A 27,863-nucleotide genomic window follows, 5' to 3' on the forward strand; every position below is an offset into this window, starting at 1 on the left:
AAGATAACAACAAAACCCCGTTTACTGTATGTATTACTAATCAGCCTATGTTCCAAACTTTAAAAATGAAAATTGATCAAGCCGTTTTTGGATTTTACCAAAATTTCTTATGGGGGACTTTTTTTGGAACCGTTTATTTTTTATAATATGTAGTGTATATTGTAATATTATTATTATTATTATTGCTGTTATTATTATTATTATTATTATTAGTAGTAGTAGTAGTAGTAGTAGTAGTAGTAGTAGTAGTAGTAGTAGTAGTAGTAGTAGTAGTAGTAGTAGTAGTAGTAGTAGTAGTATATAGTAGTAGTAGTAGTAGTAGTAGTAGTAGTAGTAGTAGTAGTAGTAGTAGTAGTAGTAGTAATGGTCCTTAATGTGAATTGTCCGCTAATGCTCAATAGATGTCCTTATACGTCAACATATGTCCTCTGATAGGCAATGCATTGACGTAAGTGGACCTTTTTGCATTGCCTATTAGCGGACATATGTTGACGTAAAGGGACATATATTGGCTATAAGCGGACATTTTCATAGAAACGTCAGTGATCAGAGGACATCTATTGCGCATAAGGGGCCAAAGGTTATGCGTCCTAAAAACACCATGCATTTCAATCACAGCGCCCTCTGTTGTCACAACGTGAAAATTGCAAAACACGGGTTATATTGAGGGGTGTAGTGTGTGGTTACAGGGGGGTGCGTATACGTGTGTATTCGTTGCTTTGGTTGATAGGCGTAGGCTTATTCGTGTGTCGGGGTGTGGGTGAAGTAATAAGGTGGGGATGGGTATGAGGTGGGTGTGGATGAGTGTAAATATTCTGATGTTTTGGTGAGGTCAGTGGTAGAGTCCGCTCTTTTGTAAAATTGTTTAATTTTTACGTTTGATAAATAAAAATGAGAGTATTTTGCCCCAATTGGTATGATTTTTTTAATGTGTATTGCACAATTCCAATACGTAATACACGTTTAAAAGCAGGCTGGTGAAGAATTGGGGCATTGTTATTTTATTCTTTCCTTTATTTATTTATATATCTATTTATATATTTATATATATTATTATTATACAAATGAAATTACCACATCGCAATACAAATTTGTTTCGTATGGATGGTTTGACCCATCCACACTCGTCAGTTGCAATGTGTACAATGACAAAGAATATGTCTTGAGTTTTGATGCGCGCGCAAGAGGAATTCCATCCATACGAAACAAATTTGTATTGCGATGTGATAATTTCATTTGTATAATAATAATATATTTCGCTCCTATATTTTATAGTTGAGCACTGTATCTAGTGATGGTTTCACTATAATTGTTTACTATATATTTATATAATTATGAAAATGGAGTAAATTTGTTTCTTTTAATGTTATGTATTTATATAATTATATATTTATATATATATATTTATTTATTTATTTATTTATTTATTTATTTATTTATTTATTTATTAAAAGAATGATACATCCTATAAAGATGGGACATTTATTTATTTACTTATTTATATATTTATTAATATTAAAACAACGATACATGCTATAAAGATGAGATATCTAAATGCAAAATAACAACGCCATAATCGTTTAGTGCTCATCACGGGCAATGATAAAAATGCAAGATGAAACATACAATTATAACAAAAGCACATTACACAGCTATTTTTATTTATTTATTTATTTATTTATTTATTTATTTATTTATTTATATTTATTTATTTATTTATACTAAAAGAACGATACATTCTATAAAGATGAGAAATTTATCTATTTACTTGTTTATTCATTAATATTAAAAGAACGATACATCCTATAAAGATGAGACAACTAAATGTAAAATAACAACGCCATGATCCTTGGTGCTGGTATATTTAATGCTCATCACATGCAATGATAAAATTCAAGATGTAACATAAAATTATCAAATTAAAAAAAACAACATTAGACGGATATTTATTTATTTATTTATTTATTTATTTATTTATTTATTTATTTATTTATTTATTTATTTATTTATTTATTTTTATTTATTTATTTATTTATATTTCATAGTTTATATAATGATATATTTAACAAGGGTTTTAACGGTGGGTAATAGTACATTGCCTAGTTAACGTCGCTGTGTGAAAAATAACCGGCCAATATTAAAAGTACTCTTCTAAAATTCTAGACAATATAGTTTTGTAACATGTCCTAAATTTTTAGCTAATTTAGATGTTTGGAAATATTCGTACTTTGGTGTTTTAGGAATGATATGTAAACGACAGATAACACCAAAAAATATGAAGAAATTATTTCCAAACCGTGTTAAGTCTGCAAACCACCATGTTTCTCATTTTCAAGAACGCTGGTTAACAATAAGCAGAGTTTTGTCTCATTTCGTAAACAAAAGCCCACACAGAATTGTTCTCTAGCGCTCGCTTTATAATCGTTCACCCAACTGAAACTATAATCCCAGCCATTGCTCCATTGTACGTGTAAAAGCAGAAACATATGATGTGTGTATTTAACCAGAGAAGATATGATTTAATCAGTTGAGCTGCTTTCAATGAGTGTTATCTTGGTTTAATAGCTTTTAATGGGGTTTAAGTCCTGCAAAGGTCGAATTGAATTCTACTGTAGACATGACTGCATCATGCTTCATTGTAATGCTATAAGTGCCCCTCCAACAGTAGACTGCCTTTACATGATAATGAAAATCATATTTTATTCTAACTTAAACTTTAATTCTTAATTATGCACATTTGCATTCATGTTTTCATAAGCGCGATTTTCCTTTTCCAAAAATTTGCTCCAAACTATATAAAAGTGTGAGAAATATTCACGCGGATACGAAGTAAAACAAAATTGTGTACCTTTTTTTCTATCTTGCGTTTTGTGAGTTCTCGCCCTTCTGTGCATGTATAGGCCTACAAACACAGACCTTCAATACACTTTGATCATGTTACACTTTGATCATGTCATCGCCCCGGGTCATCGCATCATTTTAGTGCACAGTCCTCACTGCTATTGTGATATTATGTAGGCCTATACAGTATAATACTGTACTGTATTATACCTTTTAGGCATATACTAGACGACAGTCTCATTAGGCATAATACGTAACAATTTTAAATTGAGGTATATTTCAAGAAGAAAAAAACAAAAATCAGACTTTGTTTTTACTACATTCACTAATCGCTTCTACACATATTGCTCTTTTACCCTCCCAACTCTTCGTGCGCGTACATTAACAGTCATCATTTTAAAGTCCTCGCCAAATGAAAGTTACAAGCTATTTCATAACCTCTATTACAGATTGGACCTATAGAATTTAGCCTTTAAAAATAAATCTCTGCACGCACTTGTTTGCCATTTTAGTTACCCACAATTTGCTTGACGTATCTTACTATTTTTTTTGTACACAGCTTCAATAATAATAAAACAGGAATTATTATTGCTTTGTCGCTAAATGTACACTATGAAATAATCATAATTATGCCTATTATGTACCAGTATAGGCTATACAAATATTGACTGCTATGAGGGGCACAGTTAAAATTATAGGCCCGAGGTGATGTCAAAACCATGACTATGCCCGAAGCGAAGCTGAGGGCATAGTCATGGTTTTGACATCACCGAGGGCCTATAATTTTAAACTGTGTCCCGAATATTAACAGTCAATATTTGTTTTATATACCGAATCTTAAGATTCTTGTCATCTGTTTGGTTAAAAGCATCGGTTTTGGGAAGAGAAATTAAAAGTTTCAATGCGAACGGCACAGATTACAATCTGCGATTTCCGCGTAATTATAGCGCGCAAAAACATTAACGCGTGCGTAATAGCATTTTACGCTAGGAACAAAGCACACGCAGAACTATGCCCGGGGAATAGTTACTTTAGTGGGCATAGTCAAAACTATGCCCGCTCTTTTAACCAATCAGATGACGGGAATCTTTAGATGAGGTATATAATACAGTATAGTAACTGAACATTCTGTTCTTCAAAACATGTGTAAGGCACTTTAACATGTTTAATAGGGAACATACCCCGGCTGGAGTGAATGAGTAGAGCGCCATCATGTGATGATCCCAAAATGCATATGCATTTAGGAAAAATGTCTGGGATACTAGATATAGCTAGCGTATTAGATTTCGGTCATGCGGATTCTACAAACGCGTTTCTAAAAATACTAATGCGATTAGGCCTATATTACATACCTTATATAAAAGCAGGCCTAAAGTGGCTTTACCGTAACAGTTACAAAATCAAAATGCAAACCAATAAAGAAAATGTACAATGTAGGCCTTGAAGAAACCCACTATATATAGTATTGATAATATTCATAAATACCACTATATAGTATAGTGACAGTAATGTATCCCAAAATAATTTCAAGGTTTTATATTTTTAAAGTATAGGCGTTTTTATAGTCATAATTCATTTAGTTATCTTAAAGGGGGTTTATGTTAGTTAAATAGATTATGGATTTTACTCGAGCTTATGTGAAATATCGCCCCTTTTATGCATCCAGGTAAAAAACAATAACATTTTAGTGTAAATGGGATTAATTAACATAGGCCTAATTATAGCAAGGTTTATATACGCTGCCCGTCCTCCTAATCCACTTGGCACCAATAGCGTATAGACCTATACAGTAATGATTAATTACATAATTACTGCTTTCTATAGTATAGATAGTAATAATGAATTGAATGATTACTGTCAGTATAATAACAATAATAACATACATACTTCTTCTTCAGTAGATTCAGTATAATTATTCTATTATGACTGTCTTCAGGAGATAGTAAGAATACATTAAATAATTACTGTCTCCGGTAGATAGCAATATACAATTGATCACTGTATTCAATAGATAACGATATCAATATTGTCTTCAGTAGATAGTGATTCCAAATGACGCTGCTCCACAAAGGGACCTTAATTAGTCTGTCTTCAAAGTGACCACAAATGACTACTGACGCCACAGTTACCCTAAATATTTTCTTTAACCCAAAATGACCCTTACCCCAGACCCCAAATCCAAAAATGAATATACTTACTCCCAGAATTAATTAAATAGGGCCTAATTGCCGTCTCCAGTAGATTGCCATATAAATTACCTAATAACTGTCTTCAGTAGATAGCAATAATAAATAATTTTCGTGACACCAAATGACCCTGCTCCACAAAGTTACCATACTCCGATAAAAGTTGCATAATTACTGTTTTAAACATTAATGAATAATTTCATAATTGCTGTCAGCAGTAATAACATTAACACATTTGCAAGCTAATACGTTCTAAAATTCACGAATGGTTTATATGCTGAACCTGTCCTCCTACTTTACATGGGACCAATGGCGTAGTGGGGAAGGTGTGGGTGAAGCTGCTCCTGTGGGATATAGCCCTTCCCCCCACGTGCTCGACCCCCGGGGTCCGCCGTGATATTTTAGACATTTAGGACTTGTACTTTTAGCCTATATAGGTACATTTTAGTCACATTTCCCATTAAACCAACCCCCACGCCCCTATCCCTCCCAACAATCGTGGTAACGCTACTGATCGTAGCTACTTCCAAGAGCTAATGTTTAATTAAGCATGCAATGATGAAAGAGTGTGATACTTAATAGAGATTCATTTTAGTGCACAAAATCGCAGTATGGTGGTGCAAGATGCACATTTTGCATACATTGACATATCTTTATTGACCCTATAGAAGTGGTCACATTTAATGAAAAAAATAATCATTTTACTTAATGAAGTGTTTTAGCTCCCTCAACGGCGTTTTTTCTTTTTCATTCACTGACGCTTTAGTTCTTTATATTTGATTTTTAAATTACGTGCAATTTGCTTTCATAATGATTTACTAATAAATCATTAGAGTGTTGATCAATTGTATAGTTTATTTAAAAGAATATTCGACTTTCCCAAAATGGTCTATGTGCATTGACGTAAGCGGGCGTGAACATTGCACATCAGAGGACATGATACGTGAAAAACGCAAAATCGATTAAAAGCTCTTTATTTGAATAGTATTTAACCCATCATCTGATATGTGTATTAGGGCGTGTCTGACCTCCTTCCCTGAAAATTTGAGCCTAATTGTGATGGAAATAAAGAAACTATGGTCTATTGGTGTTTTGTAAAATGTCATCAAAATAAACATTTCATGCATGTTAGGTCTTAATATAAGACAACTTCATTTTTTCGTCAGGTGGTTGCATAGGGTCAATTTATAATTAGTAGTAGAGTTATGATGTTAAAATATCAAAATAACAATTAAACTATGTATTTCTGTCTAATTTGTACCTGAACATCATCTATAAAGATCAATTAACAGGCCATCACTTTTGGTCCCTAACAGTGTCCACTAATGGCCAATACTTAATAAAAAATAAAAAATTTTGCTTATACGATTATCGAAGATCAATTTAATGTGTTTATAAGAATGGCAATTGTTTATTGTGTATAATTACCTTTTTATTTGATTAAAATCGGTTAATAAATAAAGAAAATAGCACAAATTTAAATTTAAGGACCATTGTAGTAGTAGTAGTAGTAGTAGTAGTAGTAGTAGTAGTAGTAGTAGTATCATCATCGTCAATATTATTACTCCTATCATTATTATTAATATCATTATTGTATCACATTTAACTCTGTTATGATTGATTGGTGATTGATGAAATTGATTTATTGATTTGATCGATCGATTGAAAAACTAGTTATAAGTATTTAAGACCTCTTTTTAATTTGACCAACTTTGAAAAAAATTCACCAAGTAGCAAAATGCCCAGTGTTGCCAAAAAGACACAGAGTGCCAAGTTTTTACCCAAATTTGATATATAAAAATTGGACTAAAATTCACGAAAATAAAAAACGGGTCCTAGATATTCATAATTTTTTTATCTAGTTTAATTTTTTTACTCAAGAATTTTGTTGTTACTTGCCCGAAAAAAAGGAGGGTAAAAACACCTGTTTTTGGTATTTTCTAGATGGATTTGTCAAACCTGGCACTTCTAAATATTTATAATGTTATATACTTTAGGCCAAAAACTTAGAAGTTATGAGGCAAACAAAAACAATTACCGTAATATCAGGGCTAAGACAAACCTTAAGACGTACTTAATAACATAAAGAACAGTGGGGCCTAGACATGTGTGATGGATCAAGCAAAATATATTACAAATGATTTTGTGGACAAATTTACGATTTATTGCACATGCAAACAATTTTAAAGTTGTTTCTTCTTTTGTCAGGTCCAATGTCAGGTTTCCCAGTATTAGCGATGTAGAACATTTTGTCTTTCTAAGAAAGTTGTTGTAGGACCCAGCGCTCGAAATAAGCGCGTCCTTGCGTCAAATACCCGTGAAAGTAGGTGAGGACCCGCAAATTTCCTACGGTACGGGTCCGCGTGACCCGTACAAATTGAACCAAGCAAAGAGCAGAAAATCCTAGATTTGTTGTTTCACTGGAAAAATCTGATTCACATTATACGTCCAGCTCCCTGCACTTTCTTTTTGTTCCCCATCAAGTTTTCAACCCGGGTTTTCGATATTCTACAATATATATATACCGTGATCGCCGTAGCCAATTCTCTCTCTTGAAATTTCAAAGGCAAGTGTCCGGGGTCGGACCCTTGAAAATTGATGAGGACCCTTGGAATTTCCAAGGCAAGGGTCCGGAGGACGCTTGGATTTTTATTCTTATTTCGAGGCCTGGTAGGACCGTAAATTTATATATTTAGTAAGTCGTTATAGAGTCATAGACAGTCAAGGTTGGTTATTAAAACACATGATGGTTTATTCAAATTCCTTTATATAGTACTTAAAGGGGGTCTCCGGCAATCACAACATTATGCCTTATATGTTAGAAAAATCATTATCAAGCACGAATTCCATGGTTTCATTTAAAACAAACTCATAGTGACAATAAAAACAAACATTCAATATTCAAAATTCCCGGGCGCCGCAACTGTCGAGTGCAGTGACGTCCTAGTAATACAATGAAGGCTGACGACAATTGAGCACAATAAACCATTACATCATTGCACTTAGACAATTTCGGCGCGGGAATTTTGAATATCGCGTGTTGAGAGCCGACTGTTTTTATTCCTTTTTATGGTCAATATGAGTTTGTTTTAAATAAAACCATATGATTCGTGCTTGATGTAGGTAGTTAGATTTTAAATTAACGTTCCACAAGCAAGATATCGCTAATGTAACAAAACAGTTTTATGTTATGCACATTTATTTATTATTATTTTATTATTATTAAATTATTTCTTTAATCGGTTTGTAGTACAGTACAAAAAAGAGCAAACAATCAATTTGTGTGGTTTTATACGGAGCCCTCATTTGAAAGAAAACAAAACGAAAAAAAAAAAAAAAAAAAAAAAAAATCACGAACTTGCTTTTGGTCTATTCAACATGGTGCGTAAAAAGGACGTAAACGAAGGATATTCAAACGGATTCTAACAATTATGTATAAACAATATTAGGTTGTGGCGAAAACGACTTTTTCCTTGGATCGATTTGGAACTCTTGGAAAATTTTACTAGGATATATATACTAGTATTGTGCTGAAATATCGATAAGATCGAAGCATGTTTCACCCAGGCAATACATTTTCACAAAAACCCTTCTTATTTGCTATTTCTTACTGTATAACTCTATAAAGCGAAATCAGTAGGAACAACCAGAGAAAGTAGGCATTCAGATGACATCTTAGCCAATATTAAACATTTTGGGTAGTTTGTTTTGACCCTCTAGAACACCACCAAATAACAAGCAGTCTCCAACTGGTTATTAGTATTTTTGCTAAAGACATGTATTTAATATTGATTACATTTGAGTTGCTAAATTTAAGGGGTAGACGGTAGCATTATGGAGCATTCCCCAGTTCTGCTCAGTCAAATTTCATGATGTTGGTCTTGTTGTATATATATATATGAGCTCTAAAACTACCAAAAATGAATGATATATGATTTTTGGGTAGCCATGTTTTGACCAGAGGTCAAAAGAGTCACATGGTCTTGAAAATTACTGCAAATCAGATGTCACATGACATTTTAACCCCCGGTCAAGTCAGAGTTGCGCTATAATCATACCTCGTGGTTTTTTTTTGTACTTTTGCAGTTCATATCTACGTAACAATATTTTGAAATTTGAATGAGTAGAACTTGGACAATGCTCGATAAGGCTACCCCACCTCTGAATTTAGCAACTCAAAAATCATCAATATTTGAAAACATACATGTGTTTAGCAGAAAATAATGGTAACCAATTGAAAACTGCTTGCTATTTGATGATGTTCTAGATGGTCCAAACAAAGTGTTAAATATTGGCTTTGATGTCATCTGAATGGCCTCTTTTTTCAGGTTATCCTTACTGATTTCTCTATAGAGTTATACAGTAAGAAATAGCAAATAAGTAGGGATTTTGGTGAAACATGCTTCGACCTTACTGATATTTCAGCACAATAGTAGTATGTACCTTGATCAAATTATCTGAGAGCTCCAAGTCGATCCGAGAAAAAAAGTATTTTTCGCCACACCCTAATAAACCTAGAAAATGTAAAGGTTTACCCAACGCACCAACATTTCTCTCACTAGGATATTTAATTGCTGAGAAAACTTTTTTACGTCTTTATACGTTTTTATACGTTTCTTTGTGCAACAAAACTTTAAAAATGATTTTTTTACAGAATAGCAAAGGTTGACACACATACTAAAATGTCTTACATCCTTTTGACATTGATGAGTATTCGTAATATTACCGCAATTACTGGCATATATACATACGTGAAATTGTTGTATACAAGAACAAATGATGAACTATACTATTGGTGAGTGTTTGCTATTTTTAATATGTTTCATTTTAAAGACCTGTCAAAGATGCATGCCTCTGTATATTTATTGGTACAACCACGATAATAATAAAAACAAAAAACGAAAACACGCACACAATATACATTGTAAACTTAGCACGGACTCGTGAAAATATGAAGGTACATTAAATTTGAGTACATTTTATTTTTAGTCCTACCATACATGATAAAAAACGTTAAAGTTGCCAGATGTTATAAAGCAAACAAAGCCCAATACCTTACTTTATAATCAAGATTAATTTCATTAAAGTCAATAGGAACGTTTGATCAACTCACGGTTTCATGGCTGATATGCTTATTATGAAAATTATCAACATAATCATAAACTATTAAAACATGTACACGGGTTTGATTTTTATTGCTATACTTAAGTATCCACATTATCCACATCATTATTATAGATTATTGTAAAGTGATTTTAATACAAATTGCGTGTATTCCGTTAACGAGTTAAGGGGACGGATAGCAAAGTTTGCACAGTATTTTTGCGGGACCTGACATCACATCAGACATACCAAATTATAAATACGAGGAATATCCTTCTGATATCATATAATTTTGCTTTCTTAAAATTTGCAATTTAATACAAAATTTATGGCAAAATATTAAAATTTGATATTTTTGACTTAACAGTCCTCAAAGTTAAATTTACAAATGATATGTACATAATGTGTATGTAGCTGTGAAGAAAAGCCGCCCATCATTTGGAAGTGTTGACATCTTGTATTGAAAATACAGACATTTTTTTAAAAGACCAAACAATTTTAGGTCTTTGTGGGAAAAAATAATGTGCAAACGTTGCTATCCGTCCGCTTAACATATTTCTATGTGTATAGTCAATGTCCCTACATTGTGCATGTTTGCCTTTGGTAAAGATCATGCTGGGAAAATTCTGGCCCTTAAAAACTTTGAAAGTCATTTTTTGAAGGTTAGAACTAAATTATATTTAAAAAAAAGTATAGATACAATATTTTGCTGAATAGAAAAAAACCAAAAAAAAAACCGACATGACACATTTTGGAGAAATGGTTTTTTGTCGACTGGGATGGCTTAAACATATTGCTCCAGTTTTATTCATTTAACTAAAAAATGCAGTATACTTTCATCTGAAAGAAATTAAGTCAAGACATTTTACGTAGCATTATTTCACATGGTACATCGTCTACAGGAGGCATGTTTTGTATCACGTTTACAGAAGGGAAAAAGGGGCAGTAACCATCTTCGAATTTCGTATGCTACACGTATAACTGCGTAAACTTATATGGCCCAAAAATAATTGAAACGATTTCACCAACTGGCTAAATATAAATTGTAATCTAAATACCCAAAAAAAAGAAGAAAAATAATTTTAAAAAAAGAAAGAAAAATATAACAGTTTTTAATATTGTCATACGACCGAAAAGGGGGAACAAATTAGCTAGGCTTGTATCACCCCTCCCCTCCGGGCCGGACTCCGCCTTTACCCCGTGTAAAGTGGTATTATTTTTTCTTGTTGCAATGAGTGAAATTATCATCAGTTGTTTGTCGGTAATTTGTGCGTTTTAATGTGCCAGAAACAACTCTAATTTCTACAAACAACCGTCCCCTCACTCCGCTACCCTCCCCCATCAACAGACGAGGTTCAACCAATTTAGAGTCATCTTTAAAGTTTCTAAAGTACCATAAAGCAGCTGCTCCTTGGAAGTCTATATTTAGGGTTAGATTTCAGTGTACATGATTGATTTAGTGGCATTTAAGATAGAACTGATTGCAATCCTCTAGATTTCAAAAATGATATCTGATTGCAGGACCTTCGATGTCTTCTGAGTTTTCTGGATCTTCGCGTTCGTAAAGAACTCGAAGGTCAACATAGTCAGTGCCATCATCAATCTCTATCAAGTCCACCATTCTGAAAATGAAAATTAGTAAAAACATAAATAAACTAGGTGAGCTTTGATATTAAACTGATTAAGAGAATTGGCATTATTGTTATATTAGGTACTAATGTATATAGGCCTAATAGCTATGGCCCTCCGCTATCCAAAATAAGTGCAAACATTCCCCACATAATGTCGCTATGACATCATAATGTGAGGGCACCCATGCAAATTTGGGAAATTCTGGCTATGTGCAAGAGTGTAGCAACATTTATTTTATGCTAAAACTTCTACAAAAAATGCGATTTTCACAGAATTTGTCCCTAACTATAAAAGGAAATTACTATATGCACCTAACTAGCAAGTAAAAAGTCAGTAGCTCTTGGAATAATTTCACAAAAGTGAAATAAAAAAAAATCATTGGGGCCTCGCCAACCCCATACCCCACTCTATGGTAATCTTTGATGGCCGGCCCTACCACCACGTGCCGGGGTAAAAATGTATCACTAAAATTAACGCAAAGGATTGATCAACGATTACCTTAAGGCCCGGTCACACTATGACGAATAGGGGTGAACGGCAAGCGACGTTAAGCTGCGAATTGCAATTTTGAATTTACCGCCACTCATCGTGGGTTGCCGTTAGTTGTCGCTGACGAATCCTTCAGCGACCGCAGACGGCCGAGATTATTCGTCGGGAAATTTTCAACATGTTGAAAATTTTGTGACGACAAAAAGTAGTTGTGATTCCGTTCAAATTTCGTTGGAGACCGCAACCCTCATTTCTTTGACGTTTCCATACCGTGCGAAGCCGTCTCTAGTCGTTTTGAGGTCGTCACAATTTCGTTGGTAGTCGTTGTCAACGACCATTGACGAATAAACAACGGCAAGCGACGTCACATCTCGAACCCTGACGACACGTTGCGGCAAGCAACGAATCTTGTAACGATCTTGGTGCCACAGTGACTTGCGAATTTTGTCCGGAGAGTGACGGATATATTGTTTGTGAGTATCGTTTGCGAGTACCTGCGGCATTGAAACGGTGGTCTGCGATGGGTTACGATTTTTATACGATGGTCAACGATTTTAAACTTTTTGTGCGATTCATGAAATAGATATATGCATTTGTAGGATTGTAGACATTAATCAAGTCTTTTTTATGGTCGTTGACAACGACTACCAACGAAATTGTGACGACCTCAAAACGACTAGAGACGGCTTCGCACGGTATGGAAACGTCAAAGAAATGAGGGTTGCGGTCTCCAACGAAATTTGAACGGAATCACAACTACTTTTGTGTCGTCACAAAATTTTCAACATGTTGAAAATTTCCCGACGAATAATCTCGGCCGTCTGCGGTCGCTGACGGATTCTCAGCGACAACTAACGGCAACTCACGATGAGTGACGATAAATTCTAATCAAGTCTTTTTGTGCGATGTTTGACGTTTTATTGACGTCAGTTCGATTTCAATAGACTGTCCGGCACGATGCAATTTTGATGTTCATATAAAAAGAAAATAATATCAATAATAATCAAAAATATTAATATTTCTGATTATTATTGATATTGTTATTGATATTGATGATAATATTTTTGATCATTATTGATATATTGATATTGATATAATAGTTTGGATTATTATTAATATTGATTTTCATATTTTGATTCCTATTGATATTTATATTATTTTTTTTTATTATTTTTGATATGTGTAATATTTTTTATTACTATTGATATTGATATTAATATCTTTGATTATAATAGGCCTAATTGATATTGATGTTAATATTTTTGATTATTATTGATATAGATATTAAAAGTTTAGATTATTATTTATATTGATTTTACTATTTTTGATTATTATTGATATTTATATTGGTTTTTTTTAATATTATTATTGACATGTGTAATATTTTTGATTATTATTGATATTGATGGTAATATTTTTGATTATCATTGATAAAGATATTAATAGTTTTGATTATTATTGATATGTGTAATATTTTTCATTACTATTGATATTGATGTTGATATTTTTGATTATTATTGAAATAGATATTAATAGTTTACTATTTTTGTTTCTTATTGATATGTGTAATATTTTTGATTATTATTGATATTGATGTTAATAGTTTGGATTATTATTGATATTGATTTTACTATTTTTGATTATTGTTGATATTGATGTTAATATTTTTGATTATTATTGATATTGATATTTTTGAGTGGATGATCAGAACGTTGTGAAGAGTGGGAACGCCAAAGGGGACTACACCATGTATACGACCCGCACACACACAGGCTTTGATGTCGGCTGCTGAGTCACGTCATCATCACCGCAATCCACCGTCAGCTGCCGTTCCTTGCCGCAAGCAAATCCGCTGCCAGCCGTCTGACCTCGTTGCTTGTTGTCGGGCTCCGTCGAGACTTCGTCACTCGTCGCCCAGACAACGTCCGGATTTGGTCGCTAGTCTCCGTTTCCTGCCGCAGCCTTTCGTCCCTTGCCGTCGTGTTGTCGCTAAAGGTCGTTCCCACTCGTCACCGAATCTTGTTTTTCCTCTTTTTGTTCGTCACCTTTCGTTGCTTATCGTCCGTCATAGTGTGACCAGGCCTTTAGGTCGTTTGTGCGTAAATATAAATGCGTGCGTGCGTGCGTGTTTTTTTTTGTGACAGATAAAAAATCTTGGGGGTATTATTTATTTTTGTATTACCCATCTTTATGGCTATTCGAGGGAAACATTTAAAGACTTTTAAGGACATGTATAAATAAATAAATAAATAAATAAATAAATAAATAAATAAATAAATAAATAAATAAAACAAATAAATAATAAATTCATTCATGAAATAATCAGTCACACAATTAATTAATTAATTAATTAACAACATTAATTAATTAAAATTAAAATTAATTAAAATAAATAAATAAATAAATAAATAAATAAATAAATAAATAAATAAATAAATAAAACAAATAAATAATAAATTCATTCATGAAATAATCAGTCACACAATTAATTAATTAATTAATTAATTAATAATTAATTAATTAAAATTAAAATTAATTAAAATTAAATAAATAAATAAATAAATAAATAAATAAATAAATAAATAAATAAATAAATAAATTAAATATTATAGTAAGAAATCACAATGAAACCAAAGTCAATCAACAACCGATTGATGATTATGATGACCCATCTCTAAGCAAATTTTAACTAAACTCATCTTACCGTTCAGAGACACTTTCGCTGAAGTTCTGAATACTCTCAACATTTGGTTGAATACTCTCAATACTTTCGGACATGTAGAGCGTGTCGGTGCCGTGTAACACTAGGGTCACTGCCAACTTGTGCTGATCCTATTGTGAAAAAAATGTTTATAACGACAGTTAAATACGAATGAGCAATTAGACAATAATCACCACCAAATAAATGCTTATGATGAAATATCATAATGTTACCCTATGAAATGATGTGTGTATTTCTATATCTACAAATACATTGCTATAGTGTTCTTTTACCTTGAAAAACTTGATGAAATCCTGCATTTTGAAATCGCTATTCCCATTGACATGCCACATATCCCACACAGAGAATGATACGTTGTGCTTGAGCTTAGTCATAACAGGCGGATCTGGTTTAAGGAAAGTGATGTCGCATCGACCTAGACTTAGAAAACAATTTCTATAGTCCGTCAGCTCAGCCCCTCCTTTGACATACCTAATCATCTCTAGAGTTGCCTAAAATAAAAATAATAAAAAAATCGTAAAACAATACACTATTTTGTATTATCAACATAAAATATATTACATTAATTATTTAGAACTATTCGTATTTTACAATTTAATGATTAAATTACGACATTTTGTATGCACAATTTTGCATTGTTATGATGAAAACGATCATTGTCACAAATGGAGTATCAATAAATACTTTGATGGGAGAGGGTTACAAATATGGGGAGGTCATAAACCACTTACGTCGCAAAAAGGGTAACAAAAGTCAGTACTTTAATAGGAGGATCAACTTAGACTAAGATTCATGTCATCAGTGTACATATTGCCATATTTGCGCGGGTCGCGCACGTTTATTTTGCCAATGCAATCGTTTCAGAGCAGTAGTTTATTGTATATAGCAAATTCTTTTTTTTTTTGGTAGGATGTGTTCACAAATGCCCACGACATAGACTTTGGAACACTTATGGTTGTAGGTATTGTGTTGTAGGAATGTATCCTCTTATTTGCAAAAGTGTCTGACTCCGGAGCGATTCCATTCCATTTTCCTTACACTGAGTGCCACAAAACATAGAAGCCCGCTTTGGAGACAGTACAACATCAACTCGGTGTAAAAAAAAAACCTGTTTTTCTGTGCATTTTCTGGTTTATCTTTGGACGTATAATGACGTATAGTGCCCTTATCCCAGCTCAATTAAAATTAGAAGCATATACAACGGCGTAGGTGTGGGGAAGGGCCGGTATAACTCCGCTCATCATCATGGCTGTCGGTACACGAAGGGTGATGGTTTAAAAAATCGGCCAACAGTAGACATTTTAGTGAATACTTTTTATGCTGAATAGAGAAATATCGAATACGTGTAGCCAGAATACTTCAAATATTGGATGTGACCCTTCCCTTTTTGCCAACTGGCGTTACGAAAGGGAGTGATATTGATACATAAACCCGAAAGTGTTTTTTTCCGATTCTTGACCAACAGAAAGAACTGGGCAAAAAGAAATTGGGGTAACAATTCACAAGTTCCGTCAGCAAAACATAGTTCCGCCGGTACATTTACAGGATGTGCCTGCCCCCCCCCGATTCCGAAATATCTAGCACACGCCACTGAGCATATTGAAGTGTACCTACCAAACCAGCCACAGCCGAAGTGGTAGTTGCTATAGCAGGTATGATATTCCCTGTGATACGCTTTGTTGTATACCGGTCTGCGATTTCAATTCCATACATGGTGGCACGAAGATTGGAAGCAGAGGTGATGAAGTCAATGTGACCATTAGTGTCATCATCTTTCTCAAATGTGACAGGGGATGCATGAAGGAGATCTGGAAGAATTCAAAGAATCACGTAATAAGGCGGGGGAAGCGATTTTGGGCGGACCGATGGGGGGGGGGGGGGGCAGGTCGTTTAGAAATGTTACATCTGCTTATAATAACGCCCCTAATGTGGTTAATTTTTTCCAACCTGATTTGTTGGCATATTTGCAATGTTTACATATGTCCTAACTTAAGAATTAGAAAAAAATCGTTGTGTTTGTCAGGTCAGCAGAGTTATGCTGACATATGAAGACCTGAGCGCAAGAAGACCGTAAGTCCACCTGACCCCTCAATATGTATACACTAAAGTTACGTATAGTTTCTTAGGGTTTTATAATGTTTATACATGTTTCAGGGTGAAAACATAATGAAAGGTTGTAAAAGATTTGTGGACTTACGGTCTTCTTGCGCACAGGTCTTCATATTGTCTTATTAATTATGAGCAAAGGATATCAAAATTAAATTGAATAGAAATCGTACATTATGGCTTACAAATCATTATATCAATGCTTCAAGAGCTTCAGAAATTATTATAAAAGCTTCGGACTCGTCTTTTCAACTGGGAATTAAGGCTTTCAGTCAAACTTAGATGCAAAAGGGTTAAGATGAACGATGAACAGGACACAAAAAAAGGGGGAAATAACAAGGGGTAATTTCAAAAACGACAGAAAACAAAGTTAAAGTATAATTTAATTTATATACTCACTTTTTTGAAGTTTACCATCTTCTTTCAATCTCCTCATTTCTTGTTTACAAATTGCGATATTTGCATTACTCCCTTTGGTCAACCTCATGCCTTCATCTTTAGTAACCGATGCATCGGTCACGATAACCTGCAGAGCATTGAAATAAAACAAGATCTAGACGCGTACATAAAGGCCTCGACTTTGCAACATATTGTACTTTTTTAGCATGTTTAGAAGGAAAAATATGTTTAAAGCGGGTAGTTGGCAGAAAAGTGAGGGAAGTGAGGGCAAAATCGATTAGCCAGAAAATTTCCATGAAGCAGTGTTAGCGTTTTTTCTAAATATGTTTTATTTTTTAATATAACAATGAAAGACAATGAAAATGACCCATAGTCCAGTCAAAGTGGGTTTTGACTCACCACTAATTGCAACAGAATTTGCTTCACTGCTATGAATGTCAGAGATGTCCTCTGAACAGCATACAAAAGTATACTAAAATATACTTGGTGGAAAGGTAGTTTTTGGCGGGAAAAGGTCATACAGGGGTCAAATTTCAAAATCGCTCCAACCATTTTAAAAACTATACCAAATTATTCCTCTAGTCATAAGGATTCAGAAAACAGAGGTCAAAAAAACTAAAAATTGTCTGATTTTAACCAAAATGGTCTCAAATTGTTCGGCTTGCAAACATAATTCATGTGAAGAATATTTGCACTGTTTAGGTTGTTTATTACATGCGTAACATCAAAAACTAGGTCGGGGTCAATAGAGTTAAATGGTCAATGACCTCTTTTACCCTGCTCTCTGTGTAACGAAACATCCAAGATATGACAAACTATTCTTATTTTGGAGTGTTTTTAAAGGACGAACACATTGAGACCATTTTGAAGGAAATCGGAGCATTTTTTCGAAGTTGACCCACGTGGAGCCCAAAATTTGACCTTTGACCTTTTTGCTTATAACTTGAGAATGGTACATCACAGATATGACAAACTATACTTTTTCTGAATCCTTAAGACTAGCGGAATGCTTTGGTATAGTTTTTAAAAAGATTAAAGCAATTATGAAATTTGACCCCTGTATGACATTTTCCCGCCAAAAACTACCTTTCCACCATGTATATTTTAGTATATGTTGGTATGATGTTCAGGGGACATCTCTAAAATGTATAAAAGTGAAAAAAAATCTACCATATTAAATTCTAAGAGAGAGATAATTGAATGAATAATTGCAATACACGGAACAGCAACTAGATAATAAAATTTTAATTTAATTTACATTGTACTGCTGGTACATACCTAGATTTATTTTACATGGTGGTAGTATACACAAAAATATCATGGGGTTTTGTTCTTTTCCTCAACAGCGGGCAATTATTAATACTTACCTTGTTTTTTGGTTCAAATGTAGGGGTTTCGATATCTTTCAGAAGATAATTTACATTTTGTCTTGATACGTCATCTTCTGTCACATCCACGTTATAAACAAATGCAAGTAACCTGGCTGCTGTTTCAATGAACATCATGTGCCTATTATCAATAAATGGAAGATAAAAATGACACTAAAGAGCTTTAATAATAGTTTCTCGTCGTGTGTTCTCCTCTTTCTCGTCTTGCTTTACGTTCTTCGTTTTTTTTTCTTTTATATTATTATCCAAGGTTTTCGCTGTTTCTTTTTTGTATTGAAAATCTGCATGTCTTCTTAGCACCATTTTGTTTAAACTGCTGTATTTCCTAAGGATATGATATGTAAGATACCACTAACATTTCATTATCTGGATCAAACGCCACAGGCATCGGTTTTCTCCTTGGATACTTCCAAAAGAGTTCTGTAAATAATACAACGAGTTGCATAATTGTATAAGAAAACTTAAGGCACGTGGGTACAATCGACATCCCCATCCCACTTTTCTCAGTCTAAACTAAGATACATTTGTATCAATATTATTATCACGGCTACCTTCGCTCTTACTACGAATACGTGTGTGGAGGGTCTCAAACAGGGTTTTTATCCGGGCTTCTAAATGGCATGTGTTTTCCCAGAAATGACTTTATGTAATCGTAGTTTCATTGGTGTATACATAGATTTGTATTTAATATTAGGTTGCAATAATTACCTCCGTTATCTGTCCTGGCATCTTCGGGGTATGAATGTAGAAGTTGTTTTGCCTATATTCCATAACACATGTAAATAGAGAAAATTCGAAAGTTCGAAAGTTCGAAAGAAAGAAAGTTCGAAAGTTCGAAAGAAAGAAAGAAAGAAAGAAAGAAAGAAAGAAAGAAAGAAAGAAAGAAAGAAAGAAAGAAAGAAAGAAAGAAAAAAAGAAAGAAAGAAAGAAAGAAAGAAAGAAAAAAAGAAAGAAAGAAAAAAGAAAAAAAGAAAGAAAAAAAGAGAAAAAAAGAAAGAAAGAAAGAAAAAAAAAAAGAAAAGAAAGAAAGAAAGAAGAAAGAAAAAAAAGGAATGAAGAAAAAAACGAAACAAATAAAAGAATGAAAGAAAGAAGAAAGAAAGAAAGAAAAAAAAAAAAAAGAAAAAAAGGCAAATTATCATAATCAATATTTTGTACTTTCAGAAGGTCCCAGCTACATGCACTTCATATCATTAGAAATATGAAGTTTACTTCGTGGACTCTTAAATATCAAAATTAATATTATTGAAAGTATCATTTGTTTAATTAACCATAACATTTATATTATATCTCGAAAAAAAAATCAAAATTATTTGATATCAAAAGTACATTCTTCGTATTCGCTGTGCCAGATGTGCTCTCAGGCCACACAAAACATTATGCAAACATTGCTATCCGTCCCCTTAAAGATAACACAAAAGTACTTTAAATCACCTTGTGGTTGAAGTCATTCTCAAATTTAAGGCATGCACTGGAGACACATTCTTTCCATGTTGCTGGTCTTTTCTTCAGTATTTTCACTACTTGAGATGTATTGGTTGGTAGCAATCCGTTATCCATGCTCTGGTGCAAATTATAAGAAACATGCAAAAATGTCAGTTTATTTATTTATTTATTTATTTTTCAACAACTCTTCCTATACTTTTGTACAGGAGCCAACCGTTGTTAATCCGTGATGAATCCACACTTTTGCAATAAGCGTATACGCGAACGCCACCGCACATCCGTCATGTCTGGAATCTGTGTGCGTATCACGCTTACAAGTTTAATTCAGTAAGCTTCAGTATTCGGATAAAGATTGCCGTTTTATTCTGTTTTATTGCTGATATCAACATAAACCACCGATCTTTTTTGATGATTAACTGACATTCCTCATGAAATAATCAGGGAATTAATCATGTGAATTATACGATCTTTAGCTTGTTTTCGTCGTTGAAAGGATTCAATCATGTTTCACCGTTGTTCATCACCGATTAACAACTCGCGTCCGGCGCGTCTGCGTGGTTTACTTCGCTCGGGCAGCTAAAGCTGCCCTCGCGAAGTAAACCACTCAGACGACGTGGACGCATCGTTGTTAATCGGTGATGAACAACGGTGAAACATGATTGAATCCCTAAATTTATTTATTTATTTATTTATGTATTTATTTATTTATTTATTTATTTACTTATTTATTAAAACTTCTTTTGCCTGGGTAACAAAACTAAGTGTAAACACTGATTTTCAGTTTGGCACAGGGGTAAAACTTAAAACAACAAAAAATAAACAATACATATTAAAATACATTACATTAAGTATATATCAGATTGCACAATTTAACAAAATTATGAATACAATAAGAACTAGACCAGCTAGGCTTAAAATTTGCAAACAAACAACAATGATATATAAAAACAGTGATATTGCACTATAGGACATCATAAGGTTAAATTTACTTGGAAGCATATTTAAAATAACCGACTGTAGCTGGCAACGGATTTCTGGCTTTGGTAGGAAGAAGGTTAATGGACAGTGCACCCCTGGAGGATAATTTTCTTTTGGCAGAGGCACTTCGGTTAGTTGGAGGGACAAGATTACCTTGGGATGCGGATCTAGTGGAGTGGCCATGACTGTTACTGACTGTTGAAAAGATATTACATAAAGGCAGTGGGAGGATGTTGCTAAGGCTCTTATAGACCATGATGTTAAGGTGGATATTGCGACGGGCATCACGTTTGTCCCACATCAAGGTATTTAGAACAACATCAGTGGGTATCTACGTGGGAGACCAAGAATTATTTTGCCAGCACTGTTTTGTATCCTGTCAAGCGTTTTCAGTAGGGTCTTACCAGCATTTCCCCACACTGAGTCACCGTCCTTGAGTGCATTTGTTTACTCACAAGCCATCAAAATATAATTATATTAATTATGTGGACAGTCAAATCTTCAGATACAAGACTGATTTCTATACATAAGACTTATTCTTCTTATGTCGACGGAGATTTTCCTTCGAATGCATTTCTTATGAACCCTCTTCCTCTGGGTGGTTTCTGGAAGCATCAGGAAACTAACCTAATTAAATGTACTTATAATATCATCGATAAAGTATGCTACTTGTAGTTTGCCGTACGCTGCTTGTATTTTGTATTATTTTTGTCTGTACTTCGCCTCAGAATAGGGTACATACACTGATAGCGCACTATGATTGCGTTAATGAAGTTATATTATCTATTCAAAACAAATCAGAACGAATATCTATATGAAATCCACTGTAAATCACGTTATGAATTTATTAGAAGTTAGCCTAAAAAAGTTCATCAACACTTTACCTTCAATGTCTGTTCCGGTAATCCAGCTGAATCCCAATAGTTGTTCAACATTATTGGTTTCAGGCAAAACAGACTCTCGAACTAAAACAGAACAAGATTAATTATTACGGCAATTTCCAATTATTTCTTTACAATAGTGACAGTGATATATAGACTCAATCACTATACCATGTATCTACACCGTCACTATTCTATAACAAGCACTGGAGCCTGTATTAAGCCTGGATTACACCCTATAGTTTCGGCCAGTGAGTAATTTGTCTTACTTGTCCAAGGTACTTTAAAGGGCTGTCGCGAAGCAGCTTACTGATCATAATTATGAGTCTAAATAACGTTCATGAACCAGGTCAAGCAGTTTACACGCGTTTCAACATCAATGAGACAACTGTGCTGAAGATTCATAATGACATTATGTGGATTATGGAGAAGAATGGCATTACCATCCTCATGCTTTTTGTTCGTAGCGCTGCTTTTGATGTTATCGACCATATCATACCCCATCAAAAATCTGGGCGTCATGTTTGACACTAGAATGACAATGTCTGCTCAAGTATCCAGTGTGATAAAAACTGAGAACTATCATCTTGGGAAAATTGGAAGTTGCGAGGAAGTTGCTCACTGAAGATGCCACTAAAATGTCTATCCATTCACTAGTGACATCCCGCCTTGACTATTGCAATAGTATGTTGGTTGGAATAAGTAATAGACACAATCTTGGAAAAAAGTACTTGGAACGCGTGGCAACCTCTGGCGTAAATTCCGTGCAGAATATCTTATGATCATGGAGATGACGTATATTGTGCTTGGGAACAAACATGGCATCTACAAAAATGATTTACCCTTCCCCACTCCCCCATCAATCAATGTTTTTGAGCACCGTTGAACATTTTGAAATGAATTTGGCGCTCTGACATAAATGTAACTGATTGATTGATTGAATGAAACACGATTAATAATTATCGATAATCAAAATAAACTAACCTCATCTCTAGCCCACTGAATAGTGTGCTCAATTCTTGATGGAAAATACTTCAGGGTACAAAATGGTATCGACGTGGATTTTGGAGATCCGTGAGCAGAATATGTCTCTGTGATACCAGGAATGATGACTTGAACATGACCTCTGATGCCCTCTGTCCCAGACTCAAACAAAGGTTTACTGTTCTTCACACAACGTCTGTATATTAAGTATTATGTTAAAATCAACACATTGATTTTATAGACACGATATCCATAGGAACTATTTGTGACATAATATGATCCAAACCGACCAAAATTTGCAATACTGATTATATTAATTATTGAGGAAACTTATAATAATAAAGAAAGTGAATATAATAATATTATTAATATTCTCAGCCTAGAATTTAGTGATCACAACATCAGTAATGAACAAGTTGGATATTACTTAACTTACAAAATATCTTACCTTGATCTTAGTGGATCAGAACATATTGCATTTAAAAAAGTAAACATGAGAACAATTGATTCATTAATACTCACCCGTCCACATAACGTCTTGCTTCATATCCATCTAAAGCATTGATCACCACGTCTTGCTTCATAAAAAACGCATCATTAAAATGGATCTTTTCTGTATCGCTGCATACTAAATACAGTAATGGTAATTTAAAGACAATATTCAACTGAAAAAAGCGATATTTTAATGATATATTCATAATAAAAGATTATGTTACTGGATACTAAGTAGTAGGTTATTGCCGATTCTAGCACATTTGTGTATTTCCCGTGTAAATCGACCCCAACCACCAAATTACGCATAAAATCACAGAAACCTGTGTAACTGCCGTGTAAATCGCCCCAACCATCAAATACACAGTAAAATCACAAAAACCTGTCATTTCCCGTGTAAATCGACCCCAACCACCAAATACACAGTAAAATCACAAAAAATGCTGTGTAATGTACACAAAAAAAACATCCTTGCATTTTTAATTCACCCCAATCCAAATTACACAGAAAAAATTCTCCTGCATTTCAACTTATCCAAAAAAAAATGCAGGGGAAAAAATTCCCCTGCATTTCAACTTATCCAAAAAAAAATGCAGGGGAAAAAATTCCCCTGCATTTTTTTAACCTCTTCATCAAAATCAAAAAATTTTTGATTTTTACTTTTAATATATTATTTCACAAAAATTATCCACAAGACCAAATTTGTCTTGATAATTTTTTAACATAGTCATATCTTTTTTTCAATCGGTGGTTCATTCGTAACAAACTCAAGAGTCTTTTTCAAAACCTCGAACTCCTCTGTCCTTTCAGGAAAAATCCAAGGTGGTCTTAAACACAATCTCATCCTGTATCTATCCTTATACCACTTAATGTAACACATCAAAAGGTTGATTGCCTGAATTCTTACTTTGTTTCCGTTGTAACGCTGACAGCAACAAACAGGTTTCCGAGACTAGTACCATTCCACATATAAAAATCTCCTTTGGACGAGTCTTCCAGTTTTTGGAATATTTCATCATCAGCGAGCTCAAAATAAATCGAATCTGCCATCTTTTATTCAAATAAAAGATGATCGTAGCATTTTGGATTTTTACTAGTGCTCTTTTGGATTCTCCCGAGAGAAGAATCAGGATGGAAGCTAAACGCATGACAGAAATTTTAAAAGCCTACAACAATGCTAAAGAGACAGAATGAGTAGGTCGTGCAGAAATAAAAAAAACCTCTTGTGATTATTAATCACAAGAGGTTTTTTGTTGTAGTTTACCACACCCAGTTCAAAATGGTTGTAGTCCAGTAGGTTGTTGCAAATGCGACGTATCCAGCAACCAAAGGATCCCACCCAGTCCAAAATTCCCACGGTTTTTTATGACCGAAAAGAGTAAAACCTGGTACACCATCTTCATGGTATTTACCTTCTGCTTCTACTAATCCGTCTTCGTGCCAACTTGTTAAATACGTGGGAATGTTGTCATCAAACACTATCTCAGCTTTCATTTTTGTTTTTTCTTTGTTATGATACCATCTCCAAACGCCGTGTGGTTTTCCTTTATCATCCCACATTTCTGTTCGATACTCTCCATACGCTCTTAGGTTCTCAACCAAGTTGTCATCCGTTAAATATGGAATATCCATTTCTTTTTTATTTATACAAAACAAATTTGATTTCTAATTTTTTATTTTCTACGGATTCAATGTACTTCGGAGACTCTCCAAAGCTTCTTTTTTTCCTCTTTCCAGTCCAGCCTGTTCTGCCTCTGTACGAATTTTATGTTCTCTATCAGCCGTAAGTTCAATTAGATCCGCTCTGGTTCTGTGCTTGATTCCAGCCTTGTGACCTCGGTAGTTTTCCATTTCCTGCAGAATGTGATGGAAATCCTCATTGCTCACAACCCCATCTTCAAGAGCTCTAGACACCAGATCATTCACCGTGTTCAAACTGGACTCTGCGGTTCTTTTGACGCTTTCGTGCTTCTCGACCTTCTTCATGGTTGCTTTTCCAAGAGCCACGCATGCTCCACTAAGAACACCTCCAAAATTGCTATTCCTCCGAGAGGAATGCTTACAAAAGCTCCAACACCCGTGGCTAGAGTTCCGACAGCTCCCGTTCCGCTTCCAACTGCGACGAGTCCTGCTACTTGAGCCGTGTTGTAAAACACATTCCAAACTGTTTTGTATTTTCTCCTTAGTTGATCTCTTTGGTCAACTTCCTTTTCGAGGAGTCGCGGATTTCGGATATCTTACTTAGTCGAATTGAACTCCTGATCCTCTCCTGTGGAAGATCAGGGTACATTTGCGGTGCTGTAGGTTTTTTCATCCTTTTATTTAATTAGTCAATTAGAACTTCGTGCTCCGTAAAATTCGAGATGTGGTTTTCAACGAAATGCTGTATGATTTCTTGCTTGGTTAAATTTTTTTTCGTAGAAGCTAAGTATTCCCAGTTGCTCAAAATTCATGTTGATTCCAAGGAGACTTACCAGGGCTTGAGTTCTGTAGACATCTGCTGAAACCCCGTTGATCCAAAAGCAAAGCTTATTTTCAACGTACTCGATCGAGACATGATGCATAATCGTAGTGTCCGTTTGAACGGATGTGGAAAAGAGGGTTTGCCGCGCGTTATTTAGCACTTTGAACGATATCGAGTCGTCGGTCCAAGTAATATTTAGGTACATGAAGAAATTCTGATTAGACTGAAACGTCAAAGAACAAGCGTTCGCTGGGGCGTTCGGCGGGTTCACTCCCGATTTTACCGAAAAGAGAGGTTCCAAGGCTGAGCAATAAAATGTGGGTTGTTGAAGAAAATTTCTAAAGGTCTAGTGAGTCGCATGGGGTCAAATCTTTTCCGGGATTCGGCAAATTCGTAAACCCAGCAGTGATACCAATTTGCATAGGCCTAGCGTTGAAAGTGTTGTTCATTCCGTTTTTAATTTCGATCAACTTGTCTCTCTCCAAGTCGATGTTTTTTTGGCTCGGATGGAAACATAGTGCGTTCCGTCTTCGTTCATCCATACCATGAATCTCCCCAAAACATGCAAGCTGGTATCGTGCTCGTGTCCAATTTGCTGGTCTACGTACTCTTTCGTCACAGCGTCCTCGTTGTCCGTGGGAGTTCGAGACCCGTGACTCTATTGCCGCTCATAGCGAGTTCGCCGGTCATCGAGTCGCCATCCTTCGAAACTTTTCTGTCGTTTAACCATGAGGTTAGGCTGGTCACGGAACCCATAGTAGCTGCATCTTGCGGCTCGGTTGGATTCATCAACCCCGTTATTTTTTTTCCTCCCATGTTAATCCTTCCGGTCATTCGCGCTCCAGTTTTTTTTACGTACGCGGAAAGATCTACATCTTCGCCAGCTATTGACGTTGATTTTGTTTTGATCGTTGGTCCCCAGATAGACATTCTTTCTTTTATTTTATCGGATTTCAAATTCCAAATCCAGCGGTTGATCGTGATTATCGAGCTTTTTCGAAGAATTTTTCCATTCTACTTTGAAGTTGAAGTCGAGCTCGTGGATGGTTCCGTTTTGCAGTTTTTTGAAACTCGGCTTTTCATAGGTCGAAACGAAGTATTTCCCGAACGCGGCGTTTGTGAGATCGATAGACCCAAGAACCTGACCTCCCTGCAGAACGTCGTCGTTGTCTACGAGATTGTCCGTGGTTGACAGCTGATTCAGGTATACGAGAATTCTTTGAGGTAAAAATTCTATCGCCCGATCTCCCGTGTATTCACCATCTGCTAGCCACCCTTCGTCGTCCAATCCGAACATTTCTCGAACGCGGTCCGGAAACCAAATCTGATACTGCTCGTGAATTCTCATGTTGAGTTTTCCATCGCGTTTGTCGACTTCGAATTCGAAACCGTCGATCTGGCTCGTGAATTCTTTCGCGAGCAGGTCAAAATTATACAGCCCCGGGCTTATTTTTATCGCTTCTTCAGGTCCCTGCCCTCCTTGAGTGTACCTCCATTCGAGTTCTTCTTCGACGTTGAACCAACCTACTCGACCCGAGATCCTTTTGATTCCAATTTTAAGTTTTTGCCGTTATTGTCTATACTTTGCAACGGGCGATAAGGTTTTCCTTTGCCGGTGCCGGTAATTGTGACAAACATTTTTCTTTTATCTGTCAATAAAATGAGAACCGGAGGAGTATTCGAACCGACGCACGGTTTCAGTCTCGTGAATCAAGAAATTCAAGTCAGCAAAAAAGGAACATTTTACGTAAG

At 34.8% G+C, this 27,863-nt stretch overlaps 1 protein-coding gene across 1 annotated transcript in view; it reads right to left on the bottom strand.

The window, feature by feature from the left end:
* Positions 1–11,628: 11,628 nt before the first annotated feature.
* LOC140139111 (ubiquitin-like modifier-activating enzyme 6) overlaps positions 11,629–27,863 on the bottom strand; it is a 58,002-nt gene continuing 41,767 nt past the window's right edge. Inside the window, exons 16-28 of the mRNA XM_072160896.1 lie at positions 23,678–23,783; positions 23,156–23,351; positions 22,175–22,255; positions 21,444–21,485; positions 20,301–20,429; positions 19,575–19,626; positions 19,223–19,286; positions 18,846–18,987; positions 17,479–17,605; positions 16,588–16,781; positions 15,246–15,464; positions 14,956–15,083; positions 11,629–11,752 (exon numbers count right to left, since the gene is read on the bottom strand). Coding sequence (XP_072016997.1) covers positions 11,629–11,752; positions 14,956–15,083; positions 15,246–15,464; positions 16,588–16,781; positions 17,479–17,605; positions 18,846–18,987; positions 19,223–19,286; positions 19,575–19,626; positions 20,301–20,429; positions 21,444–21,485; positions 22,175–22,255; positions 23,156–23,351; positions 23,678–23,783 — 1,604 coding nt within the window. The remainder of the gene's footprint in view (positions 11,753–14,955; positions 15,084–15,245; positions 15,465–16,587; positions 16,782–17,478; positions 17,606–18,845; positions 18,988–19,222; positions 19,287–19,574; positions 19,627–20,300; positions 20,430–21,443; positions 21,486–22,174; positions 22,256–23,155; positions 23,352–23,677; positions 23,784–27,863) is intronic.

The sequence above is a fragment of the Amphiura filiformis genome, chromosome 2 (genome assembly GCF_039555335.1).
Source record: "Amphiura filiformis chromosome 2, Afil_fr2py, whole genome shotgun sequence".
Classification (NCBI taxonomy): domain Eukaryota; kingdom Metazoa; phylum Echinodermata; class Ophiuroidea; order Amphilepidida; family Amphiuridae; genus Amphiura; species Amphiura filiformis.